General features: G+C 46.5%; 1 protein-coding gene and 1 long non-coding RNA gene across 44 annotated transcripts in view; one reads left to right on the top strand and one right to left on the bottom strand.

Moving 5' to 3' along the window:
• The window catches only part of LOC126914377 (microtubule-actin cross-linking factor 1, isoforms 1/2/3/4), a 52065-nt gene that overhangs the window by 17843 nt on the left and 12634 nt on the right, over nt 1-21588 (top strand). For 17 of the 42 annotated variants that reach the window (XR_007709644.1, XM_050718219.1, XM_050718204.1 and 14 more), the window contains 17 exons: nt 1406-1423; nt 2191-2250; nt 2973-3062; nt 3402-3572; nt 4487-4501; nt 8424-8703; nt 9041-9491; nt 9589-9846; nt 9922-10495; nt 10613-10636; nt 10785-11255; nt 11331-12536; nt 12628-12711; nt 13790-14011; nt 15579-18349; nt 18606-18617; nt 19416-21543. Coding sequence is in view for 41 of the 42 variants with exons in the window: in XM_050718219.1 (XP_050574176.1) it covers nt 1406-1423; nt 2191-2250; nt 2973-3062; nt 3402-3572; nt 4487-4501; nt 8424-8703; nt 9041-9491; nt 9589-9846; nt 9922-10495; nt 10613-10636; nt 10785-11255; nt 11331-12536; nt 12628-12711; nt 13790-14011; nt 15579-18349; nt 18606-18617; nt 19416-21543 (8835 nt within the window). In the remaining variant the exon portion in view is untranslated. Of the gene's footprint in view, nt 1-1405; nt 1424-2190; nt 2251-2972; nt 3063-3401; nt 3573-4486; nt 4502-6610; nt 7513-7849; nt 8077-8423; nt 8704-9040; nt 9492-9588; nt 9847-9921; nt 10496-10612; nt 10637-10784; nt 11256-11330; nt 12537-12627; nt 12712-13789; nt 14012-15578; nt 18350-18605; nt 18618-19415; nt 21544-21588 lie in introns of those variants that run through there. The other 25 variants (XM_050718226.1, XM_050718220.1, XM_050718225.1 and 22 more) reach the window with 15 other exon arrangements.
• Nucleotides 357-6420, bottom strand: LOC126914432 (uncharacterized). 2 transcript variants are annotated; one of them, XR_007709652.1, is made up of 3 exons: nt 6274-6420; nt 1112-1322; nt 357-878 (listed from the first exon to the last, which is right to left on the bottom strand). It is a non-coding gene; the product is annotated as an uncharacterized LOC126914432 (long non-coding RNA). The 2 variants fall into 2 exon arrangements; XR_007709653.1 differs by lacking the exon at nt 6274-6420 and adding an exon at nt 1915-2200.

The following is a 21588-nucleotide window of genomic DNA, read 5'->3' on the forward strand; positions in this document are numbered from 1 at the left end:
CTTATTTTCTTCCTATGTTAGTTAGCTCTTCGACCCCGGTTCGTTTCGAAATCGAGCGACGACGAAGAACGGCGCCTACCGAGGTGCGGCATTACTCACCCCTCTCTTTAACTGACCCCTGTTCCATTACCTACTTGTTTCTCCTTCTTCAAAGCCTTCGGTCTCTGGTTCGTATATACATTTCCGAACGAACCACGCAGCCCCACAAATAGATGAAAGATTTTCGCATTGATTCAAAAACGATCAATTGGCCACAGTTTCGCAGTGTAAGAGAAATTTCTTTTGATACTGATTTGATACTGATTCCCTTTGATATTTTTTTCCCTTTAGAAGGGAAGAATAAAAGAAACAGTAAATACATACGAATACGGTCCCATCATCGATTATATTGATGGTTAATTAGTTTCAATCAACGTATTTTGACTTCGATAATGAATTGCAGGATATTACGGCGAACGGTACTGCGTATTTGCGCGTTGCTCGGTACTGGTTTTCTTGGCTACCTACCTGCTCGATTCCGCGCGCCCACCTTTCCTCTCGTAACTCTGACCTTATTCGGAAACGTTCTCCTGCGGACGACGTTCCCGATTTACCACCTCTTGCCCAGTAAGTAGGTGGATAAGTAGGTAGTTAGGTACGCAGGTAGGCAAGCACGATTCAGTCAGTCAGTCAGTCAGTCAGTCAGTCAGTCAGTCAGTCAAACAGCCAGCCTGTTGTCGGAGATGTGTTGCACAGTAGCGGAGGGGCAGAGGAAAAAAATCTAGCTGCGATCGCTCAAGAGTGAGTGCATGCTTGGCTATGACGCACCGTTGCCATTGCGTAACATTTGTGCCAGGAAATGGTCCGCTGAAGTAACTTCTGCGTCCATGAATTCCGATCTGTTGAATAATAAAGATATCCCGTGACTCTCCCTTGTGTGCCGTCAATGATTCTTGGGACGAAATTAGAGAAGATCATCGTTCCAAGAAGTGAGCGTTAACAATGTTACAAAGAAACATTCGGAATGAGACACACCCTCTTTGTGACAATATCATGAATTTTTTTCAAACGTTCATTCATGGATATTAGATCGATCGTACGCCCATCAACTGTACGCGTTTTTATCGCTTACCCGATTTCGATTCGCGAAGATCGGTCGTTGTCCCGGGCGGTAGTGCAAAAAGCTACAACGGCTCGATCTCTGCTTCTGCTCACCCGTTTTTACTTTCGTTTTACTCTCGCCCGAGAATAGTTGAAAGCGCGTCGCTTGTGCGCAGCATAACGTCCACCTCGGATACGCTCGTTGTGCCCGTGACAACGCATCGATTGTTCCATGCAGATTCCTGCAATTACATAAGGGTCCATTGTCCAATGAAAATTCATAATAATAATTCTCTACTTTTCATCCTTTTACGCTTATCCACAGCATTGGAAGTACGTGAAGGTACGAATCCATCGTATATTCTTCCCAGAGAACGATCGACTGGGACGAGTGGTTCGGGTTTCTTTTAGATTATGGGATGATCATTAAAATGCATGTCAATAGCACTAATGTGTAAACCTAGGTTCGTTCAAGTCGATAGGCTATCCCTCTCCTTAGTTTAGTATTTGAAAATAGTTATCATTCGGTAGACGTTAATTATGATTTTTCAGCTTCGTACGAGTTAAAAGCAAATGCTCGAAGATTTTTATTTCTTGCGCGTTTTCATAATGTATAAAGTGCAAATTCACAAAGAAACTGTTTTATATTCACGACGTAGAATGTTGAGAAAAGAGTGACGGCGCCGGACGATGAATTTCAAATTTACCGCGCTTAGCAGAACAAACGCTGACGTCTCCAGCATTTGCTTTTCACTCGTCATAGTTCACGGGAACCAGGCTTTGCATTCTAGGTTCGTTCTTCGAAGCGTTGACATGCAATTAAGGATTACCCACCGTAAGTCCTCGGAAATTCTCAAAGGGGAAGTTATCTCTGATGTTTTTGTATTCTTGCATGCCACCGAGCTTTCCGGTCAAGGACCACTCGTCCATGCGACCGACGAGTAGTGGTAGATTCGAACGCGTTAATTACGAGCAAATTAACACGAAGACGAACGATGTACCGTGTGACGGTGACTGACAATCTGCCGCTACTTTCGGTCGCGTCCAAGCCAATCGAAACTAAACACATAACTCGGGCCGTGCTTCTTTTTCAATCGATGTTTTTTTCAGACTTACACGTGCCTACACGTGTGCGTCCTTGTGAACAACCAACCATGCTGTTCCCCCACTGTAAGTTCAGGGCAGGTGATATTAACGAACGTTGCCAATGTTAGAAGGAACTTTACGCATGCTCTAAGAAACGCAATGTCTTGTTTTGTCGATTGAATTAATTGTTTTCCCAAGTAACGTCCTTTCATATTTCCCTCTGCTTCCATTTGTCACTTAAAGAAATCATCAATGAACAGGCCCGTTGAGAAACCGTGGCAAAAGTCGACGTGCAAAAGCTATGCAATTATGGCGAATTAAACGATCTGCGTGTGATTTCTACGATACCTGAGATTCGTGCTTATCGCGGCCGACATTTAAAGTTTAACCGAGAGTTTGAGGGCCACGATTAATGCGTTTGCACGTGACGCACCGCGGCCGTGTAATGTACATTTACTTTCGCGAGACACGCGACTATCTTTTCAGAATACCTGCTTCATCGAAATCCGTTCTTCCCTTATCCCCTTTCTCACTACATCCGTTATATGTGTTTGCACGTACACGTTCCTAGTATTTCGTATTTTCTAACCGTTCACCGTTCGTTGTTCAATGTCCTCCCGCCCATATGCACCACATCTTTTCCTTTTTTACATTTAATTTTTGGTTGAAGTCGCTGCGTTTTCTTTTTTCATAATTTCGATTCGTTCGATGGCTTGTTTTTATTTTCAGTTATATAGAATTGTCGAGAGACACTTGAACAAGGAAGTCATTTATCAGTGCTCTGATGCGTGAAATCGTTGTTGCAGGCCAGCAGACATGTCGGAGATCTGTTCGAAGACCTGCGGGACGGGCACAACCTCATTTCCTTGCTGGAGGTACTCTCGGGCGAGCATCTTGTAAGTATCCCAAAGCTTTTTTCCTTCCGCGATACTCTTTTATGCGGCACAGACGCAATTGGCGCTGGTCCGCTTACCCGTCGGTTTCCAGGGTGAAATGCTCGTTACGTAACTGTCGGGGTGGGACTAACTTGACCTGGATTACAGGGGTAGACGATCTGTATCCTCTGTCCGTTTAAACAGGTCATCATGCTTACAGGCAATAAATAATATTTTGAAACGCCAGCAGTTAGGTAACATCGTTTGAACCTTGTCAATCGAGGGTTGATCGTAATTACGGTGATTATGTGCCATATAATAGGATTTGATGTACGATTAATTCAATTCATCGTTTTTTAGCCGCGAGAGAGAGGTCGGATGCGTTTCCACATGCTGCAGAACGTACAAATGGCTCTTGACTTTTTGCGCTATAAGAAGATCAAGCTCGTTAATATTCGTGCTGAAGACATTGTCGATGGAAACCCAAAGTTGACTCTAGGTTTGATATGGACCATCATACTTCACTTCCAGGTGAGTGGACGCCCGGATCTTCCTGAAATTATCACCGATTACGCTTATCACAAATTATATACCACCGCCAAGTATACTCTAGTGGGTTTGGAGATAGCACCTAAGAAAACGGAACGTTTCAATAGGAACGTCTCGACACCTGGTTCGCCCTTTCGAATCGCGATTATCGAAGGAATAATGATACCCATTGTTCGATCGTGCTCCGGCCGAAGTTCAAGCCGTTCCCGCTTTCAAACAACGAAAACGTTTTTTTCGTAAGAGTCGCGGAGCGATACCGATCGAAAGTTTCGCTTCCGAGAAACCGATGCTCGCGAGGGGAAAACGGTCGGCTAGGAGAATCATCGCGCAGGAATGCCCGACCACTCTCGTTTTTCTCGCGATTCTCGTTCCGATCGAAAGCGAGTCGGACGGAGGAAGCGCAAAGAAAGAGTGAGAGCCGTTGCAGGCGACGTTTGGCGCCGTCGAGGACGGCACGCCACGCCATGCCACGTCGTTGCGCGCCACAGAACGGGAACGCGATTACGCGCGATGGTCGGGTCATTCGGTGAGGAGAGCCGGCGCCAAAAGAGTTGGCCGATACTGGACGTCGCGTCGGATCGTCTGCGGACGGGCGCAAAAAATCTCGAAGGCGAGACATCGATCGCGGCTCGAGTAACCGTATTACGCGACCGCACAAAGACACACAGTGTTCGTTTTCGTAACGATGCAACGAATACGCGACTTCTCGTTATCTCGCGCGCTCTCGAATCGCTACTTCGAGAAAGAAGTAGCCGCCGAGAGAGAGAGAGAGAGAGAGAGAAAGAAAGAAAGAGAAATTTAAGCCTATTCCCCTTATATATTCTTACTAACTATCGGCTCCTCCCGATCAGCATCTGTATCTAATGGTGTATTTTTTGTTCTGTTTCGCGCCGCAGAGCTGGCGTCGCAAGGTAAGTTCCCTACATTTTTATGCCGTAGTTGGTTCCCTCTGCAAAAAAAAAAAAAGGAACTGAAAAGCATTTACCAATTCGTTCGAAAAAAATATTGCGATAATTACGCCCGGATCAAAGATTTGGATACGTATTTAGTAGCCAGTGTTGGCTCGATCTCTTATCGACCGCGTGAACCGATCGAAAAGCCAGATGGCGCTCGCAGATAGTCTTGTAACAGCCGTCGTCCTACGCATGGAAGCTCTCACTGATCCACCGAATCGTTTTGAGATTCATTTTCCTCGACAATCGCGACAACCGCGTCATTTATCCTAACCGCCTGTGACGACTATCCTTTCGCTCGCGACAGACCTGTCCGTTTATGGTAGTTCCACGCGTACGTCGAGTCAGCAAGCCGGAAGGTTGATTGTCAGTCAAAAGCATCGCGTGGTATTCCGGGACGTGGGAGGTGACCAGATTGCGAACAGTCGTGTCGCGGCTCCCTGGCGCGTCTCTCGTGGTCTCTTCTGGTCGCGAGCCGCCCACCTTGTAATTATGATAATCGGAATCGGTCGATCGAGCACCGAATACAAAAACGCGAATGACGCCACCGGCCAAGGTCAGGCTGTGAGCGACCGTTCCTTTTTAGCGCGTTTCATGCATCTTGACGACTTTCGCGCCCTCGTAAAATACACGTTCCTTTGCATTCTTTCCTTGACATTGTACAAAGATTTTCTTCAAGAGAATTTAAGTTAGGAATAACTTCGTTGACTAATAACACAGCTGGTTTAAAAATAGTTTGTATACAATTTTTTTATTTGGAAGGATCGTGTCCATTTAGTTTGTGTTGTTTCTAGGAAGCAAGTCGCGTTACCATTGTATTACGGAAGGAGAAGTACCGGTAATCGCGGAAATTGCGAAGAATCACAAGGATCCCGGAGGATCTTGCAACGATTGGTTCACGCGGCTGGCATTGTAACGGAAGCCAATGCTCGGGGCGGGCGGTTGCGGGCGCGATGACGTCACGTCCGGTCTCGAGCAAACCGCGCGCCTCGAGTCTCTCTTGACTGTTTTCCGTTCCTTTTTTTTTTTCTCTCGTTCGCGTTCACAACGTTCAGGGACGCGACGCCGCGTCCTATTTTTCGCTTGTCTCAACTCGACGTTGCTTATTTAGGCATTGTTTTCGTTTCCTCGCGTACCTCCCCATGCCCTCCAAACGGAGTTGACGCGTATTGTTAATCGAAATTGAGAGAGCCGCGCAACGAATTAGGTAAGTCTGCGACATAATGCGAGCGAACGTCAGCTCGGGACATCGACGACGTTCCGAAGGCGGCGCTTACCAAGTGTTACTGTGCCACGGTGAATCGTAAAAATCTCTGGAAAAGGAAAAGGAGGAAGGACACGATGCGCGACGGACGGCAAACGAAGCGTCGCGTCGCGGCGAAGTGGGGCGTCCGGTGTGTTCCCGACGCGTTTCGCCTCGTTGCAACAGCATGTTCCCCGATGACTCGGCCGATATAACGCGAGCGCATGCGCGATCTTGCACCGGTTATGCACAAATAACAACCATATGACCGCGACGACGACGTGCACTAGGACAAGCATGGATTTTAGGGGGGCGTCGCGGAAACACAGCGAGATAGATGACGTCGTTTGAATTGTAGGGGTGAGCAACAGGATGAAGAGTAGGCTATGGTATAACAAGCACGAGCAGTCATCGACAAAGGGAGAGAGGATGAGAGAGAAAAAGAGAGTGGGGAATCAAGAGGGGGAATGTCGGAGGCGTCTCTCACCTGTGCGCATTTCGTTGGCCTACTCTCGCGACGGCAGCCGGATACAACACGGCACGCTGTCGGACGTTCGTTCGGTGAATCGCGGTATATCCTGTTCTTTTCGTTCGTAAATACCGTTCCGCATAAAATCTCGAAATCGTTGGAACGTGGTCGTGCGACAACGGACCAAGGAACACGTTCATCGAAGCCTCGAACGGTAGACACGTGTCGCGGCTAGGGACGCGCGACGATTCGCATCGCGAAACCTTACCGGTGAAACGTGCGAGCGGACGGTCGAACGAACGAACGAGCGCGCAAAGAAGCACGAAAAGAACTCGAAGTGGGGGATCGGTCTCGATGAGCTACCTGTAGTGCGCGGCAGTCTGTTCGCGATACGCGCGGCGATGGCCGTACCTGCCGTCAAGTGTCTCCTCCGATAACTAACTAATTCTTCCAGCGTTATCATTCCCTCTTCTGTTCGCACTTTCCCCTTCCGCTACTTGGCGGATTCCTCTATCATTCTCCCCGCCAACAGGGTATCGTATTTTATTTGTCCTGATCTACGTTGACATTGTCTTCTGGTCCAGTGAACACAGTTCCCCGCTCGAGGCGGTTTCTCCGAGAGTAGGCGCGATCGCTCCCCCACTTTCAAGAAGCGTTGGTGCTAAAAACGAATCGCAATTCGGTGCAGCTACTCGATGCGCTCTCAGACGATCGCGAGTCGTTCGTTCCGTTCGAATCGCACGCGTATCAGTCGCTTCGGTTTTTTTTTTCGAACTGACCATCGAGAAGATACGTATCGGTCGCGTATTCGCGAATCGATAACTGTTTTTCGAGTCGTGTCGAGTATCTAACTCGGACTAACGGTGATAGACGGACTGCCGACTTTCGATAATCGGCTTTCACGAGCGGCGTCGCGCGGCATAAGCTTGGAGAGACCGAGACGCCGGATAAGGCTACGAATGAGTAGCCGTACGTGCCTTGCCTCTATTCCTGGAGGTCGATGTTAGTTTCTTGGAGCAACTCGGTCCTTTCGACGGCCGCCAGAAGAGAGACGAGAGATCCCCGTGGATACAATTTCGTACCGATACACGATGTCGATATATCGGTTTAGCAAAGGTGGCAGACTGTTCGTGCAAGGCACCAGAGAGGATGACGCTCGCGAGAACGTCGCCTCGCCTGCTCCGTCTACTGCGACGCCTGTCACTGATGACTTAAGAGCGATTTACACCAAGAGAAGACTGTCGACCGAGGTTCTAGGTAGGAACTCCGACAAAACGGCAAGTTCGACGAGTAACCTGGCTACGAGTTTCGAGGCTCGAACGCTTTGATAAGATATTTCCTCGTTAGTCGATCGTGATCAACTCGTTTAAGGGTCTAGAAGTCACGGCACGATCAGCTTAGATGGTGCTAAGTTGGAACGTAGCCAAGCTCGGAGTCGATCGTGACGCGATTTCGAATCAACCGGTTGATCACGAGCACGAGGGAGGCCTCTGAAACTCGTTTGAACATCGCCGGTTAGTCGGAGCTTCGTTGGAATATTTTCGTGCGGGTTTCAGTGTGTTTACGTAGCGAAACTGATAACGCTACGATTTAGGATCGTCGATCGAGTCAACGAAAACTTCGAGACGCGGCGAAAACGGCACGAAACGTATCGTGACCCGGATCGTACGTAAAACGACCACATTGACACGGGGCGAGGAAAGATGCGTGGCCGAGGATCTGACGAAACGTGCCACCTCAGGCTACTTGCAGGAGACCGCTGCTTCCTCCTCCTCCTTCTCTTTGAGTCGACAGGCTTCGCCAAAGCCGAAAACCGTCCGGGTAAGCGTAATCTTGGCAATTTTGTTTCGCGTTCGCGACGCGAGACTCTTCATTTTAATTTCGCGTTTTCGTGTAACGCATTACAAGGACAGGCTCGTCGTCGTTGTTCGTCCCTAGGTTCGCGCTTCTTTTCACGTTTAGTGGCAACAGGGTGTAGTAGAAGGGCAGGACGAACATTTCGGGGCTCGAATCGCGCGATTGAACGTCGAAGGGCGAACCAAGCGGAAGCGACATCGAGGTCGATGCACGACACCAGAATTAGATCTAAACGAAAATAAACCTGATGTACTCTCGTGAATATACAAGCATCGTTTGTTGACGAACTATGACCTTTTCTTTTTCTCTAGATATCCGATATCGTAGTGGGTCAGGAATCGAACGTGACTGCCCGCGAAGCTCTTCTGAGATGGGCCAGACGATCGACGGCGCGTTATCCTGGAGTGCGCGTCACGGACTTTACCGGATCGTGGAGGGACGGGCTAGCTTTCAGCGCATTAATCCATCGAAACAGACCAGATCTGGTCGATTGGAAAGGTGCTCGTGCTAGTCAACCACGAGAGCGGCTCGATCGGGTCTTCTACGTCGCGGAGCGCGAGTATGGCGTTACGAGGCTTCTCGATCCCGAAGGTAAAGATCCACATTTTAGATCCTATTTTAGACGCTCGATAAACAGATTTTTCCTTTTTGGCGAGTTTCCTCTCTTGCCACTTTATACACGCGTTTTCTCCTCGACGTTCTCTTTTTTCCTATGTTTTCTCCTATGGTCGGGAATGCTCGAGGCCGTCACCAATGTCTAACACCGCTTCCGGTCGACGCTCGAACCGTGACGTTCTCCTTTACCCTCTGCTTTTTCCCTTTTGCACGATAAGACAGCCGAGCGATTCTTTTTGGAAAGGAGAGCAAGAGAAGCGTAAAGATTCACGTGATATGCAAGTGCTTTAGGTTTTTGTATTTCGTGTTACAGACGTGGACACTCCTGAACCGGATGAGAAGTCCTTGATAACGTACATCTCTTCGCTCTACGACGTGTTCCCGGAGCCGCCAACGATTCACCCGTTGTACGATGCCGAGGACCAGAGGCGCTCGGAGGAATATAGAGAGCTAGCTAGTTCCCTCCACATGTGGATCCGCGAAAAAATGTGCCTGATGCAGGAACGTGTCTTCCCGCCGACCTTGATAGAAATGAAAAATTTGGCGGCCGGCAGTACGAAATTCAAGAATGAGGAAGTACCGCCCAGATACAGAGACAAACAACGACTTTCTTACATCTTCAGGGATTTGCAAAAGTACTTCGAAGCGGTCGGTGAGGTGGACATCGAACCTCACTTACGTATCGAGGTTATTGAAGAAAATTGGAATAGATTGATGATGCTGCATCAGGAAAGAGAACAGGCGATAATCGACGAAATTAAACGGTAAGGATAGGGATAGATATCCCTTCCTTAAGTAGCGAGATTATTCGCATCAACGATTCGTTTCCATTCCAAGCTCGAGCATGTATCTGTTTCTCAGACTCGAACGACTGCAACGATTAGCAGAGAAAGTGCACAGAGAGATGAAGGCGACCGACAATCGATTGGAGGAACTCGAGAGACGAGTGGAGGACGAAGCCAGGCGTCTCGATCGACTTCATCCTCTGGAAGCGAAACATGCGGTGGATCTTTTGGAACAGGATATTCGTAACACCGAGGTCCAGATCCAAAATATTTTTCCAGACGTGCATACACTTACCGAGGGGCGATACAGTCAGGCGGCCGAACTTCGCAAAAGGTAGCTCTCGCCATATCATTTTCTGTTTCTTCCGTATTCGTTTGCGGAAAAATCACAGAATTATCCGTGTTATAGAGTTCAGAAGCTACATCAACGGTGGGTCGCCCTGCGATCTCTTCTTCATAAACGTTTGGTACAGCCGCTGTCGGCCGTATCTTTCCCGGTAGAAGAACGCGTCGTTACGAAACACCGTACTACCGTCCATGAAACCCGATTGGTCGACACCAATCCACATTTCCGTGCGTTACACGACTGCATCGACTGGTGTAAGGCGAAGATCAAACAGCTCCAGGATGCAGACTATGGCTCCGATTTACCTAGCGTGCAGAACGAACTGGAGGTTCACCAAAGAGAACACAAGAATATCGAGCAGTTCCATCCTAAAGTGGAGAGATGTGTGCAGGCTAAGAGCCACTTTCACGCCGAGGAATTGACATTGTACAGCCAACATCTGACTGTTCTTCAAAAACTTCACACTGAATTATTGGCGGCCTCGAATAAGAGACTTTCCGATTTGGACACTCTACATGACTTTATACAATCGGCGACTAATGAACTGGTTTGGCTGAGTTCTAAGGAGGAGACGGAGGTGACACGCGATTGGAGTGACAAGAATTTGAACGTGCAAAGTATCGAGCAGTATTACGAGGTAATTTATGTTTCAATGTTTTTTTGCGATTATATGACAATTATATACTAGCATCCTGAATTAAATGGTCATCGAATCTAATATAGAAATCATTGATACTTGTTTTTGCCCTGCAAGCGTACGTTTGGATCTGGTATAGAGGTAACGAAGAATATAATTTAAAGCGATCATGGTGTATGATAATCTGCATGATGGACGAATTTATAAATATTTACACGCATCCAAAGACGCGTAGATTATTGTAATCCATCTATGAATTCATAATGTATAAATTGTCGATTTTTTACAGTCCCTTATGAGCGACCTAGAGAAGCGGGAGATTCAATTCTCCGCGGTGCAAGATCGAGGCGAAGCTCTGGTCCTTCAACATCATCCCGCCGCGAAAACAATCGAAGCTTACATGTCCGCCATGCAGAGTCAATGGACCTGGCTTCTTCAATTAACTCTTTGTCTAGAAGTTCATCTGAAACACGCAGCACAGAGTCAACAATTTTTCCGGGATGTTCAACAGGCTGAACAGTGGATCTCGAAGAGAGATGAGTCGCTCAACACCATTTATTCCCAATCAGAATTCTCCTTGGACGAGGGTGAACGTTTATTGAAGGGTATGCAAGAACTGCGCGAAGAATTGAATAGTTACGGCGATCATGTGCAGAAACTGGTTGATCAAGCGAAGGACGTGGTTCCTATGAAGCAACGTCGACAGCCTGTGGCACGGCCTATGCAAGTTACGTGCGTCTGCAGTTACAAACAAGTCAACGTAAGTAGAATGACCATTATGTCGTTCATTCGATGTCTGTCATATTACTTTAACATGTAAATTGCTTGGTTTCAGATGTCGATTGAGAAGGGCGAACAGTGTACGTTATACGACAACTCTGGTAGGATAAAATGGCGCGTAAAGAATCAAGAAGGCGTCGAGTCCCCTGTTCCAGGCGTCTGCTTTGCTCTTCAGCCACCTGATAAGGATGCTCTCGATGCTGCGGAAAGATTGCGACGACAATATGATCGAAGCGTTGGATTATGGCAACGGAAACAGCTTCGATTACGACAAAACATGATTTTCGCGACCATCAAAGTGGTCAAAGGCTGGGATCTACCGCAGTTCTTGGCTATGGGTCAGGATCAGAGAACTGCTATCAGAAAAGCCTTGAACGAGGATGCTGATAAACTGCTGTCCGAGGGCGATCCTGCTGATCCACAATTGAGGCGACTGAAGCGAGAAACGGCCGAAGTGAACAAATTGTTCGATGAACTGGAGAAACGTGCCAGAGCGGAGGAAGAGTCAAAGAACGCGGGACGTATTTTCAATGAACAGATATCTGCCATTCAAGAAGCATTAGACGAAGCAGAGAGAGTTCTGAATACTCGCATAGCTGCGCCATTACCAAGAGACATTGACAGCTTAGAACATCTGGTTCTGCAACACAAAGATTTCGAGCAAACTCTCAAACGTCAAACATCAGATCTAGATAAAGTTCAGCAAACTTTCCGTGGTATTACTTTGAAGACTCCAGCCATGAGAAACAAGCTCGACGCTGTTACCACCAAATGGACAAATATTTGGAACTCGAGCAATCTGTACATCGAGCGGCTAAAGTGTGTTGAGATCGTGCTTTCTAGTCTTGAGGAGAACACAACCTCGGTATCCGAATTGGAAGTGAAATTGGCATCGTTCGACGAGCTGCCACCGGACCTGAAGGGATTACAGAATGTACTAGAAGATCTGATGGTGCTTCAAAATGCCATCTCTCAACAGCAAACTGCAATGGATAAACTGAACGAAGATACGCAGAACGCAAGACATGTTGTTGAAAAGTCGAGGCCAAGTCATCGTGGCTCTCATTCTGATATGGATCGCTTAGACGATGAAGTGAACAAACTAAACTCCAGATGGACCAATCTCTGTGCTCAGTTGGTCGAAAGAGTTCGCAGCGCGGAAGCAGCTTATGGCCTAGCTCAACAGTTAGAACATGCCTACCGTAACGAGGTTGACTTTATTGACGAATCGTACGAAAAACTCGAGGTGGAGAATGCGAAGGTAACGTATAAGGATTCTGACGAATCGTGATCGATTATTCCCAGCCTGTATATTTTATACGCGCTTTCTTTTACGTTCTGTTTCCCTTTAGAATCTATTGAACAAGGTGGTAGAACGAGCGCCGGCGATCGAAGCAGTAAATGTGACGGGCAGTCGATTGATTCGTGAAGGAAAGGTAAGATGACAAGCGACATGATTGCGAATGGATATATTCGCAACCCCTAGGTAGGCTTTGCTAGTATTAGGTAGCCTTTAGGTAGCCTGTTAGCTTACGGTATGAACGCTTGCGTGAATGGGATATTGCGTGAGTCCTTTGTACGCGTTAGTCTTCTCTAGAAGAACACCTTGCGCGATTGTCGTGCGTCGCGATCCCACGTTGCGCTCTCCTTTCGATTACCTTCTTTGTCCGTCCCGACGACTGCTACATGAAGCTACATGTATTGCTCTACATAAAAATGTGTTTACCGTCGTGGAGCCTCGATCATCGGGACATCTGTCACGAGCTGTCATCAAACTGCAAATCATTAGGAGAAGCGATCGCTATTGTCGTCATTGTCGACTGTATGCCTACTGGATAAACTGTAAATCGCAGCCCAGTGTTAATTACAATCTGTTCATGACGACGAACAGACATTTCGAGATCTCAGTTATTTTCAGGGATTAATAAAGTCGCAAGTCTATATTTCTCTTGCTTTTGTCGCATTAAAAATTGCTTTAATTTCCTTCCCGCTATAGACACCGTAAATACCATTACAGGCTTAGCTGATGATAACGTGCTAATGACAAAATATACTTTGCTTTTGGTGGCTTTGCGAGTGCGAATGGGGAAGCGACTGTTCCTTCGTCGAATCAGAAATCTATTTCTTTATTTTAGTCTCCGTCTTGAGTATATTTGCACTCAAGTTCGAACATTCTACACTCGGATTTCCGTGTCGTTCCTCACTTCGTGCACCTTTCCTTCGTTAGCAATTATTTATGTTACACGACATCTCGTAAATTTTCTACAGTATGCAAAGTAGAAAAAGGTAATTTCGTTGCGCTTAATTCACGATCCTTGAGGTATACCTATCTTCATAGTACGTAGCTTTTTCAAATTCTTATATACATTTCTTGCATACGATCAGCTTGCTTTAAGGTTCCGTAAGATATGATGGCAGTAGGGGTAGCTAAGGGAATAGAAAGGGAATAGAGAGACGCACATGCGATAATCTAATTCTATGCACTAACCGTAACGGGCTAACCAAAACCTTTAGATCTACGGACAAAGGCTTCGAGCGTTCACGGAACAGCTGGAAGATATCTGCCCGTCTTTGGATGCTTCGGTGAAAAAACCGCGACGAGAGTTCGTCTCAACGGTTGATGACGTCGCTCGTGATCTAGATACTCTGAACAAGAGGTACACCACGCTGGTGGAACTTCTTCAGGAACGGGTTACACAGCTGGCAGCGCAACAAACCGAGGAGACATCTCAACAGGTAAGATATTTCCTCTCTTTCTGTCCTTGCTTCCTGCGCGTTCATGTCATCGGAAGATTGATTAATATTGCACATTCTATATCTTGTCTTATACGCCTTGCAAATTACGCGATTTTCCCAGAAATGTATTTACGGAAATGGCGCCATTTATAATCGTTTAGCCTTCAGCGCGCCATTAAACGCCCCAATTACATAGGATAATGCAATCTGTAGATAACATTTTAATGTTTATCACGCTTCGTCAAGCAACTGAAATGCGAAAGGTTAAGATAAGAAATAGAATAACAATTCGACTATGTATGATATTTATGGTCTTTATTCCTGCGTGTGATGATGAACAAATATTCAATCTGGAACGAATTACACGCGCCTCGCGGCTGTAGTTAGATCATGGTAAAGTCCTTGCCATGGGGCATACACGACCCGCAAAATGCTAATTGCTCGACCGTCTTAATTGTCAACATGCACAAAATTGGCTGTGACCGAGTCTTCGTCCTTCTCCAATATTCTCAAGTCCGCCTACGGCCGGCACTCACGCATAACAAACTGGTTCTCAAATGGAATAATACGCAACCAGCGACAAAGATTCATCCTTGCCGCCGCTTCCGCGTGGGATCGATACACGAGCGTATATTACCGCGAGGCATGATAATTTTCCTTGCACAACTGGTGCTAATCAACATTCGTTTATTACGCTATTGTGATGATGACACGTTTCAAATTGTCGATGGTTGTATGTTTTCAACCGGGTCGTTCGTTTTTCATTTTGATACACCATCGTACTTAATCCACTATGCTAATTGCTAACCGTTAAGGAAAACTGGGACGCTCGACAATCGCGATGATTGGAGTTGCGATGGAAACAGAGAAGGGAATACAAAGTTTTTTCTCCACATCATGTGTATGAAATCGAGCGAATTATATGCACGATATTCGTCGATTACACGATGCTTTGTAATCGTATCTCCGATTTTACGAAGGTTCACATCAAGTTAGTATAGAGTTGTGTGCATGGAGTATTTAGGACGAATTAGCATGAGACAAGGGTCGAAAGACACGTGTCATTAACCGCAAATGTATGCTTCTCCATTTGTAAAGAGCAATCGGTCGCGTTTCTAAAAAAAGAATTTGGCTTTTTTACGCGCGGCTGTCTCGTTTTGCGAGTTTACGAGACGATCGGCATTTTGCCAACTTTAGACAGTCGACTCAGTCGTTCGGAGATGATCGCGCTAATTAAACCTTCGTTTCGAATCGTTCCGTTGTCCTTTTGTATGGCCATATTTCTGCGAAAGTCCACCTTCGAGAGCAATCTACAGCCCTCGACACACGACGCAGTTTCTAAACGACCGGTACGCGGGTCAAATTTTTAAATCTGCTACGACGATAGATCCACTCGACGAGGACGATCGTGGTAATGTCGTTTGATAGAGGTGTGGCGCCGTAATTAAAGAGAGAAAGATGTAATAGGAAGAGAGGATGCATTTCGTCCGGGATCGGCTAGTGGATTCGTCAGTAAGGCTACCTAGCAGGCCTCGGACGAAACGTGATCTTCATTTTTTCTGAAAAGTTCCAGGAGGCTCTGGAGGGTCTCCAGAAATGGCTAACGGACACAGAGGAAATGGTATCCAACCAGAAATCACCATCGTCGGATTACAACGTAGTTAAGGCGCAATTACAAGAGCAAAAATTCCTGAAGAAGATGCTAATGGATCAGCAAAACTCAATGTCCTCCTCGTACAACATGGGCCAAGAAGTGGCGGCTGAGGCGGAGCCTAAGGAACAGAAGAAGATCGAGAAACAACTAAAAGATTTGATGGCAAGATTCGATAATCTTACGGAAAGCGCTGCTAAGAGAATGGAAGCACTCGAACAAGCGATGGGAGTAGCGAAACAGTTCCAGGATAAACTGATACCACTTCAAACTTGGCTGGACAAGACCGAAAAACGCGTGAGAGATATGGAGTTGGTTCCAACGGACGAGGAAAAAATCCAGCAACGCGTTACCGAACACGATGGTCTTCACGAGGATATTCTGTCAAAGAAACCTGAATTCAGTGAACTTACAGAGGTTGCTAGTCAACTAATGTCCCTGGTAGGCGAGGATGAAGCCGCTGCTTTGGCTGACAAACTTCAGGATGCGGCTGATAGATACGCTGCATTGGTCGAACGATCGGAATCTCTTGGTAACTTGCTTCAACGTTCGAGACAGGGTTTACGTCATCTGGTACTCAGCTATCAAGAACTTCAGGCTTGGATGGAGGGTATGGAAATCAGATTGTCGAAATACAGAGTGCTGGCCGTGCATACGGAGAAGCTTCTTCAACAAATGGAAGACCTAGCTGACTTGACCGAAGAGGTTTCGACTCGACAGACGGAAGTAGACAGTACCACCGATACTGGATTGGAATTAATGAAACACATCTCGAGCGACGAGGCGCTTCAATTGAAAGATAAACTCGATTCTTTGCAACGGCGATTTAATGATTTGGTTAGTCGAGGTTCCGACTTGCTGAAGCACGCGCAAGAGTCTCTTCCATTGGTGCAACAATTCCATGATAATCATAATCGTTTAATGGATTGGATGCAGGCTGCGGAATCGGCTCTGCAATCAGCCGAACCTCGCGAGGATGAAATTATTAGATTAGAAATGGAAATATCGGAATATAGACCAGTTCTAGACAAGATCAACGCCGTTGGGCCGCAGTTGTCTCAGTTATCTCCGGGTGAAGGGGCGGCGACTATCGAAGCTCTAGTCATCAGAGACAACAGGAGATTCGCCGCCATTGCCGAGCAGATTCAACGAAAGGCTGAGAGGCTTCAGCTGAGTAAGCAACGTTCGCTGGAAGTGATCGGTGATATCGACGATTTACTAGAATGGTTCCATGAAGTGGATAATCAATTGAGGGAAGCAGAACCACCGAGCAGCGAACCGGAAATCATCAGGGTACAATTGAAGGAGCATAAAGCCTTGAACGACGACATATCCAGTCAGAAAGGACGTGTTAGGGATGTTATATCCACGGCAAAGAAGGTGATCCGTGAAAATGGTCAATACGAGGACAAATCTACGATCAGAGAAAATATGGAGGACTTACGAGAAACCATGGAAATCGTATCCGGTCTTTCAATGGATAGACTCGGTGCTCTGGAACAAGCTTTGCCATTGGCTGAACATTTACGCGACACTCACATTGATTTAGTCAGCTGGTTAGAGGAGGCTGAACAACAAGTCGCAATGCTTCCTATGCCTGCTTTAAGACCCGATCTAATAGCCGCCCAACAGGACAAGAATGAGTTCCTCGTGCAGAGTATCAACGAACACAAACCTTTGGTCGAGAAGCTGAACAAAACTGGTGAAGCATTGTTGAAGCTGTGCAATGAAGAAGAAGGTATGAAAATACAGGACATATTGGAAGCAGACACTACTCGATATGCAGCCCTCAGAGCAGAACTTCGTGGTCGACAGCAGACTCTCGAACAAGCACTTCAGGAATCTTCTCAGTTCTCCGACAAGCTGGAAGGAATGCTGCGTGCTCTCTCATCAACTGCCGATCAAGTAAATGGCGCCGAACCGATCAGCGCTCATCCTGGTCGGTTAAGAGATCAGATGGAAGAGAATTCCGCTCTGGTCGACGAATTGGCTCAAAGATCCGAGGCCTATGCGGCTGTGAGGAGGGCCGCCGATGACGTGATCAGCAAGGCAGGTAATAGAGCTGATCCAGCCGTAAAGGACATCAAACGGAAGCTGGACAAATTGAACAAACTATGGAGCGACGTGCAAAAGTCGACGACCGACAGAGGTCAAACGTTAGACGAAGCTTTGGCGATCGCCGAAAAATTCTGGTCCGAGTTGAATGGCGTGATGTCGACTCTGCGAGAGCTTCAGGATGCTCTTGCTGGTCAGGCGCCACCAGCAGCTCAACCTGCTGCCATCCAACAGCAACAGGTTGCCTTGCAGGAGATTAGGCACGAAATCGACCAAACGAAACCAGATGTCGAGCAAGTACGAGCTTCTGGTCACGAGTTGATGGGTCTTTGCGGTGAGCCAGACAAACCAGATGTTAGAAAGCATATTGAAGATTTGGATCAAGCATGGGATAACGTGACTGCCCTATATGCCAGAAGAGAGGAAAATCTGATCGATGCTATGGAGAAGGCCATGGAGTTCCACGAGACCTTGCAAAATCTTTTGGAGTTCCTACAAGAAGCCGAGGACAAGTTCTCCAGTATGGGACTGCTAGGAAGCGACATCGACGAAGTTAAAAAACAGATCAAACAATTGGCCAATTTCAAAGCCGAAGTAGATCCTCACATGGTCAAGGTCGAAGCTCTAAACAGGTAACAAAATACGATTCTTTTCCTTTTGATTTCCCCTTTGCGATTTGTTGAATTCATGCGTGATCTCAAGGAAAAATCTATTTCGCGAGTTTCCCCACGAACATTTGTTCCGCATAGATTTACTCTAGTAATCTATTTATGATACCCCGCCGTGCGATATTCCATTTGTACGATAACGCAAGAAAGCCTCTCTACGTATAAGCAGCGAGATTCTAATCCAACTTTTGTTTTTCCGCGCCGGTTCCTGAACGCATAGGAGTCTGATAAGGCAAGTCAACCTCTCTCTGTGTTGTAGCAGTAGTTAGAGCATGGCTTACAATCTTTTTTTTTATATATATATATATATATATTATACCTCGATTACACCTTCGAGTATATAATAGATCCAGGTTACCCAAATGGCTCCGCCCCTTAGCCCTTTTAATCTCATAATTCCGTAACATTATCGTAATACCCCAGCTGAAGTCGGATGATTGGAATCCTTAACTGTCTCTGTTGGTTGGAGTTCGAACAGTATTTGGTCGACGAACGTATCTTGCCTGCATGTCTGCCTTGGCTGTTGCCTGGCTCGTGACGTGCCTGTTCTACTTACACATACTATATCGTAGGTATTTGCCCGTGGACTCGACGGAGGAATGAGTCGCGAATTTCCTTTCAGATGATACCACGGAGTAACTCTATTGACGACTTCCGGGTTAAATAAATATTCTAGATAAGATAATTTGTGTAATACGTTTATTATGTGATTTTAATGATGGCATACGATATTAAAGGCATTCAAGGCAATGTGTCACATATTTATTGTAATCGAATAGCATGAAGGGCAAAAGAACTTGATGACGTCAAAAGAGTAATTCCTTACAATAATTTTGTATCGCTCCTTTCCCGTAGAATTCGTCGACCCTGTGTTCATTATGACTAAACATCGATTCTAAACGTACGAGTTTAAACAAAGGTCGGCATCCTTGACGAGCATTCCTACGGTGTATGCTTTCTCACATTGACGCGTACAGTTTTCCATTAACGATCTACGTAAATCACGCAAGTATTCCTCGTGCAATTTCAGACAAGCTGCCGAACTGACAGAGAGAACGTCCTCGGAACAAGCTGCGGCCATCAAAGAACCGCTTGGTGCCGTTAACAGACGGTGGGACGGACTGCTTCGAGGTCTCGTGGAGAGGCAAAGACTCTTGGAGAACGCGTTACTACGTCTAGGGCAATTCCAGCACGCTCTAGACGAGTTGTTGGTATGGATCGAGAAGACGGACGACACTTTGGATAACTTGAAGGCCGTTGCCGGCGATCCTCAAGTGATCGAAGTGGAATTAGCTAAACTGAAAGTACTTGTGAATGATATTCAAGCCCATCAGACCAGCGTGGACACTCTGAACGACGCTGGAAGACAGTTAATAGAGGATGGAAAGGGAACAGCCGAAGCTTCGACGACTGCTGAGAAATTAGGCACTTTGAATCGTCGTTGGCGCGATTTGTTGCAACGTGCTGCTGATCGTCAACGAGAACTGGAAGATGCGCTTAGAGAAGCGCAAACCTTTACGGCGGAGATACAGGACCTTTTGTCTTGGCTGGGTGATGTGGACAATACCATAGTAGCTTCGAAACCTGTTGGAGGATTGCCGGAAACGGCTTCAGAACAGTTAGAACGCTTTATGGAAGTGTACAACGAATTGGAACAAAATCGTTTGAAAGTCGAATCGGTTCTTCAACAAGGACAAGCATACTTGAAGCGTGCCGATTCTACTAGTGCCGGTGGTCTGAATCACAACTTGAGGACTTTGAAACAACGATGGGATAATGTGACTGCTCGCGCAAGTGATAAAAAGATCAAGCTTGAGATCGCTCTGAAAGAGGCTACAGAGTTCCACGATGCACTCCAATCGTTTGTCGATTGGTTAACCAACGCGGAGAAGATTCTCACGAATCTGAAACCTGTGTCGAGGGTAATGGAAACTATACTCGGACAGATAGAGGAACACAAAGCGTTTCAGAAAGACGTTGGAGTTCATCGTGAGACTATGCTGAACCTCGATAAGAAGGGCACGCATTTGAAATACTTTTCACAGAAACAGGACGTGATTCTAATCAAAAACTTGTTGATAAGTGTGCAACACAGATGGGAAAGAGTAGTTTCGAAGTCTGCAGAGAGAACCAGGGCTCTTGATCACGGATACAAAGAGGCCAGAGAATTCCACGATGCTTGGTCCAATATAATGAACTGGCTCGACGAAACGGAGAAGACTTTGGACGAGGTTGCCAGTGATGGCGCCCTTGGAGGAAATGATCCAGAGAAGATCAAAGCTAGATTGAATAAGCACCGTGAATTGCAGAAAGCTCTCAGCGCCAAACAGGGTACCTATGACGCAACTATGAAGAATGGAAAATCATTAAAAGACAAAGCGCCTAAAAGCGACGAATTTGCTCTAAAAGAACTTTTGAATGAGTTGAAGAACAAGTGGACCACTGTTTGTGGTAAGTGCGTGGATAGACAGAGGAAGCTCGAGGAAGCATTGTTGTTCTCGGGACAATTCAAGGACGCTATTCAAGCGTTGCTGGAATGGCTTAGTAAGTCTGAGAAGCAGCTGGCGGACACCGGTCCACTTTATGGCGACCTTGATACTGTAATGAATTTGGTTGAACAACATAAGACCTTCGAGAAGGATCTCGAATCCAGAGTCTCTCAGATGGAATCTGTAATCAAAACGGGTCGCGAGCTTCTTGCTAAGGCGACACCTGATGATGCATCTGCTATAGGATCACAGCTTGCTGAAATAAATAATCTTTGGGACACGGTAACCAAGTTGTCCTCTGACAAGACTGAACGACTCCAAGAAGCCCTCAGAGAGGCTGAACGCCTTCACAAGGCAGTTCACGTACTTCTGGAGTGGCTGAGTGATGCTGAGATGAAGCTGAGATTCGCTGGACAGTTGCCGGAAGACGAACAGGAGAGCAGGAATCAGTTGATGGAACACGAAAAGTTCTTGCGTGAATTAAGCACCAAAGAAATTGAAAAAGATCAAACATTGGAGCTGGCTCACGTGATTCTTGCAAAGGCACACCCTGACGGAGCTTTGGTTATCAAACACTGGATCACGATCATTCAGTCCAGATGGGAGGAGGTTTCCACCTGGGCCCAACAAAGGAATCAAAGATTGGAGAATCATATGCGAGGACTTCAGGTATTGATCTTTTTATTGACGCTTAGAAATACGTATTGATTCTTT

This window comes from Bombus affinis, chromosome 3, assembly GCF_024516045.1.
Source record: "Bombus affinis isolate iyBomAffi1 chromosome 3, iyBomAffi1.2, whole genome shotgun sequence".
NCBI classification, from domain to species: Eukaryota; Metazoa; Arthropoda; class Insecta; order Hymenoptera; family Apidae; genus Bombus; species Bombus affinis.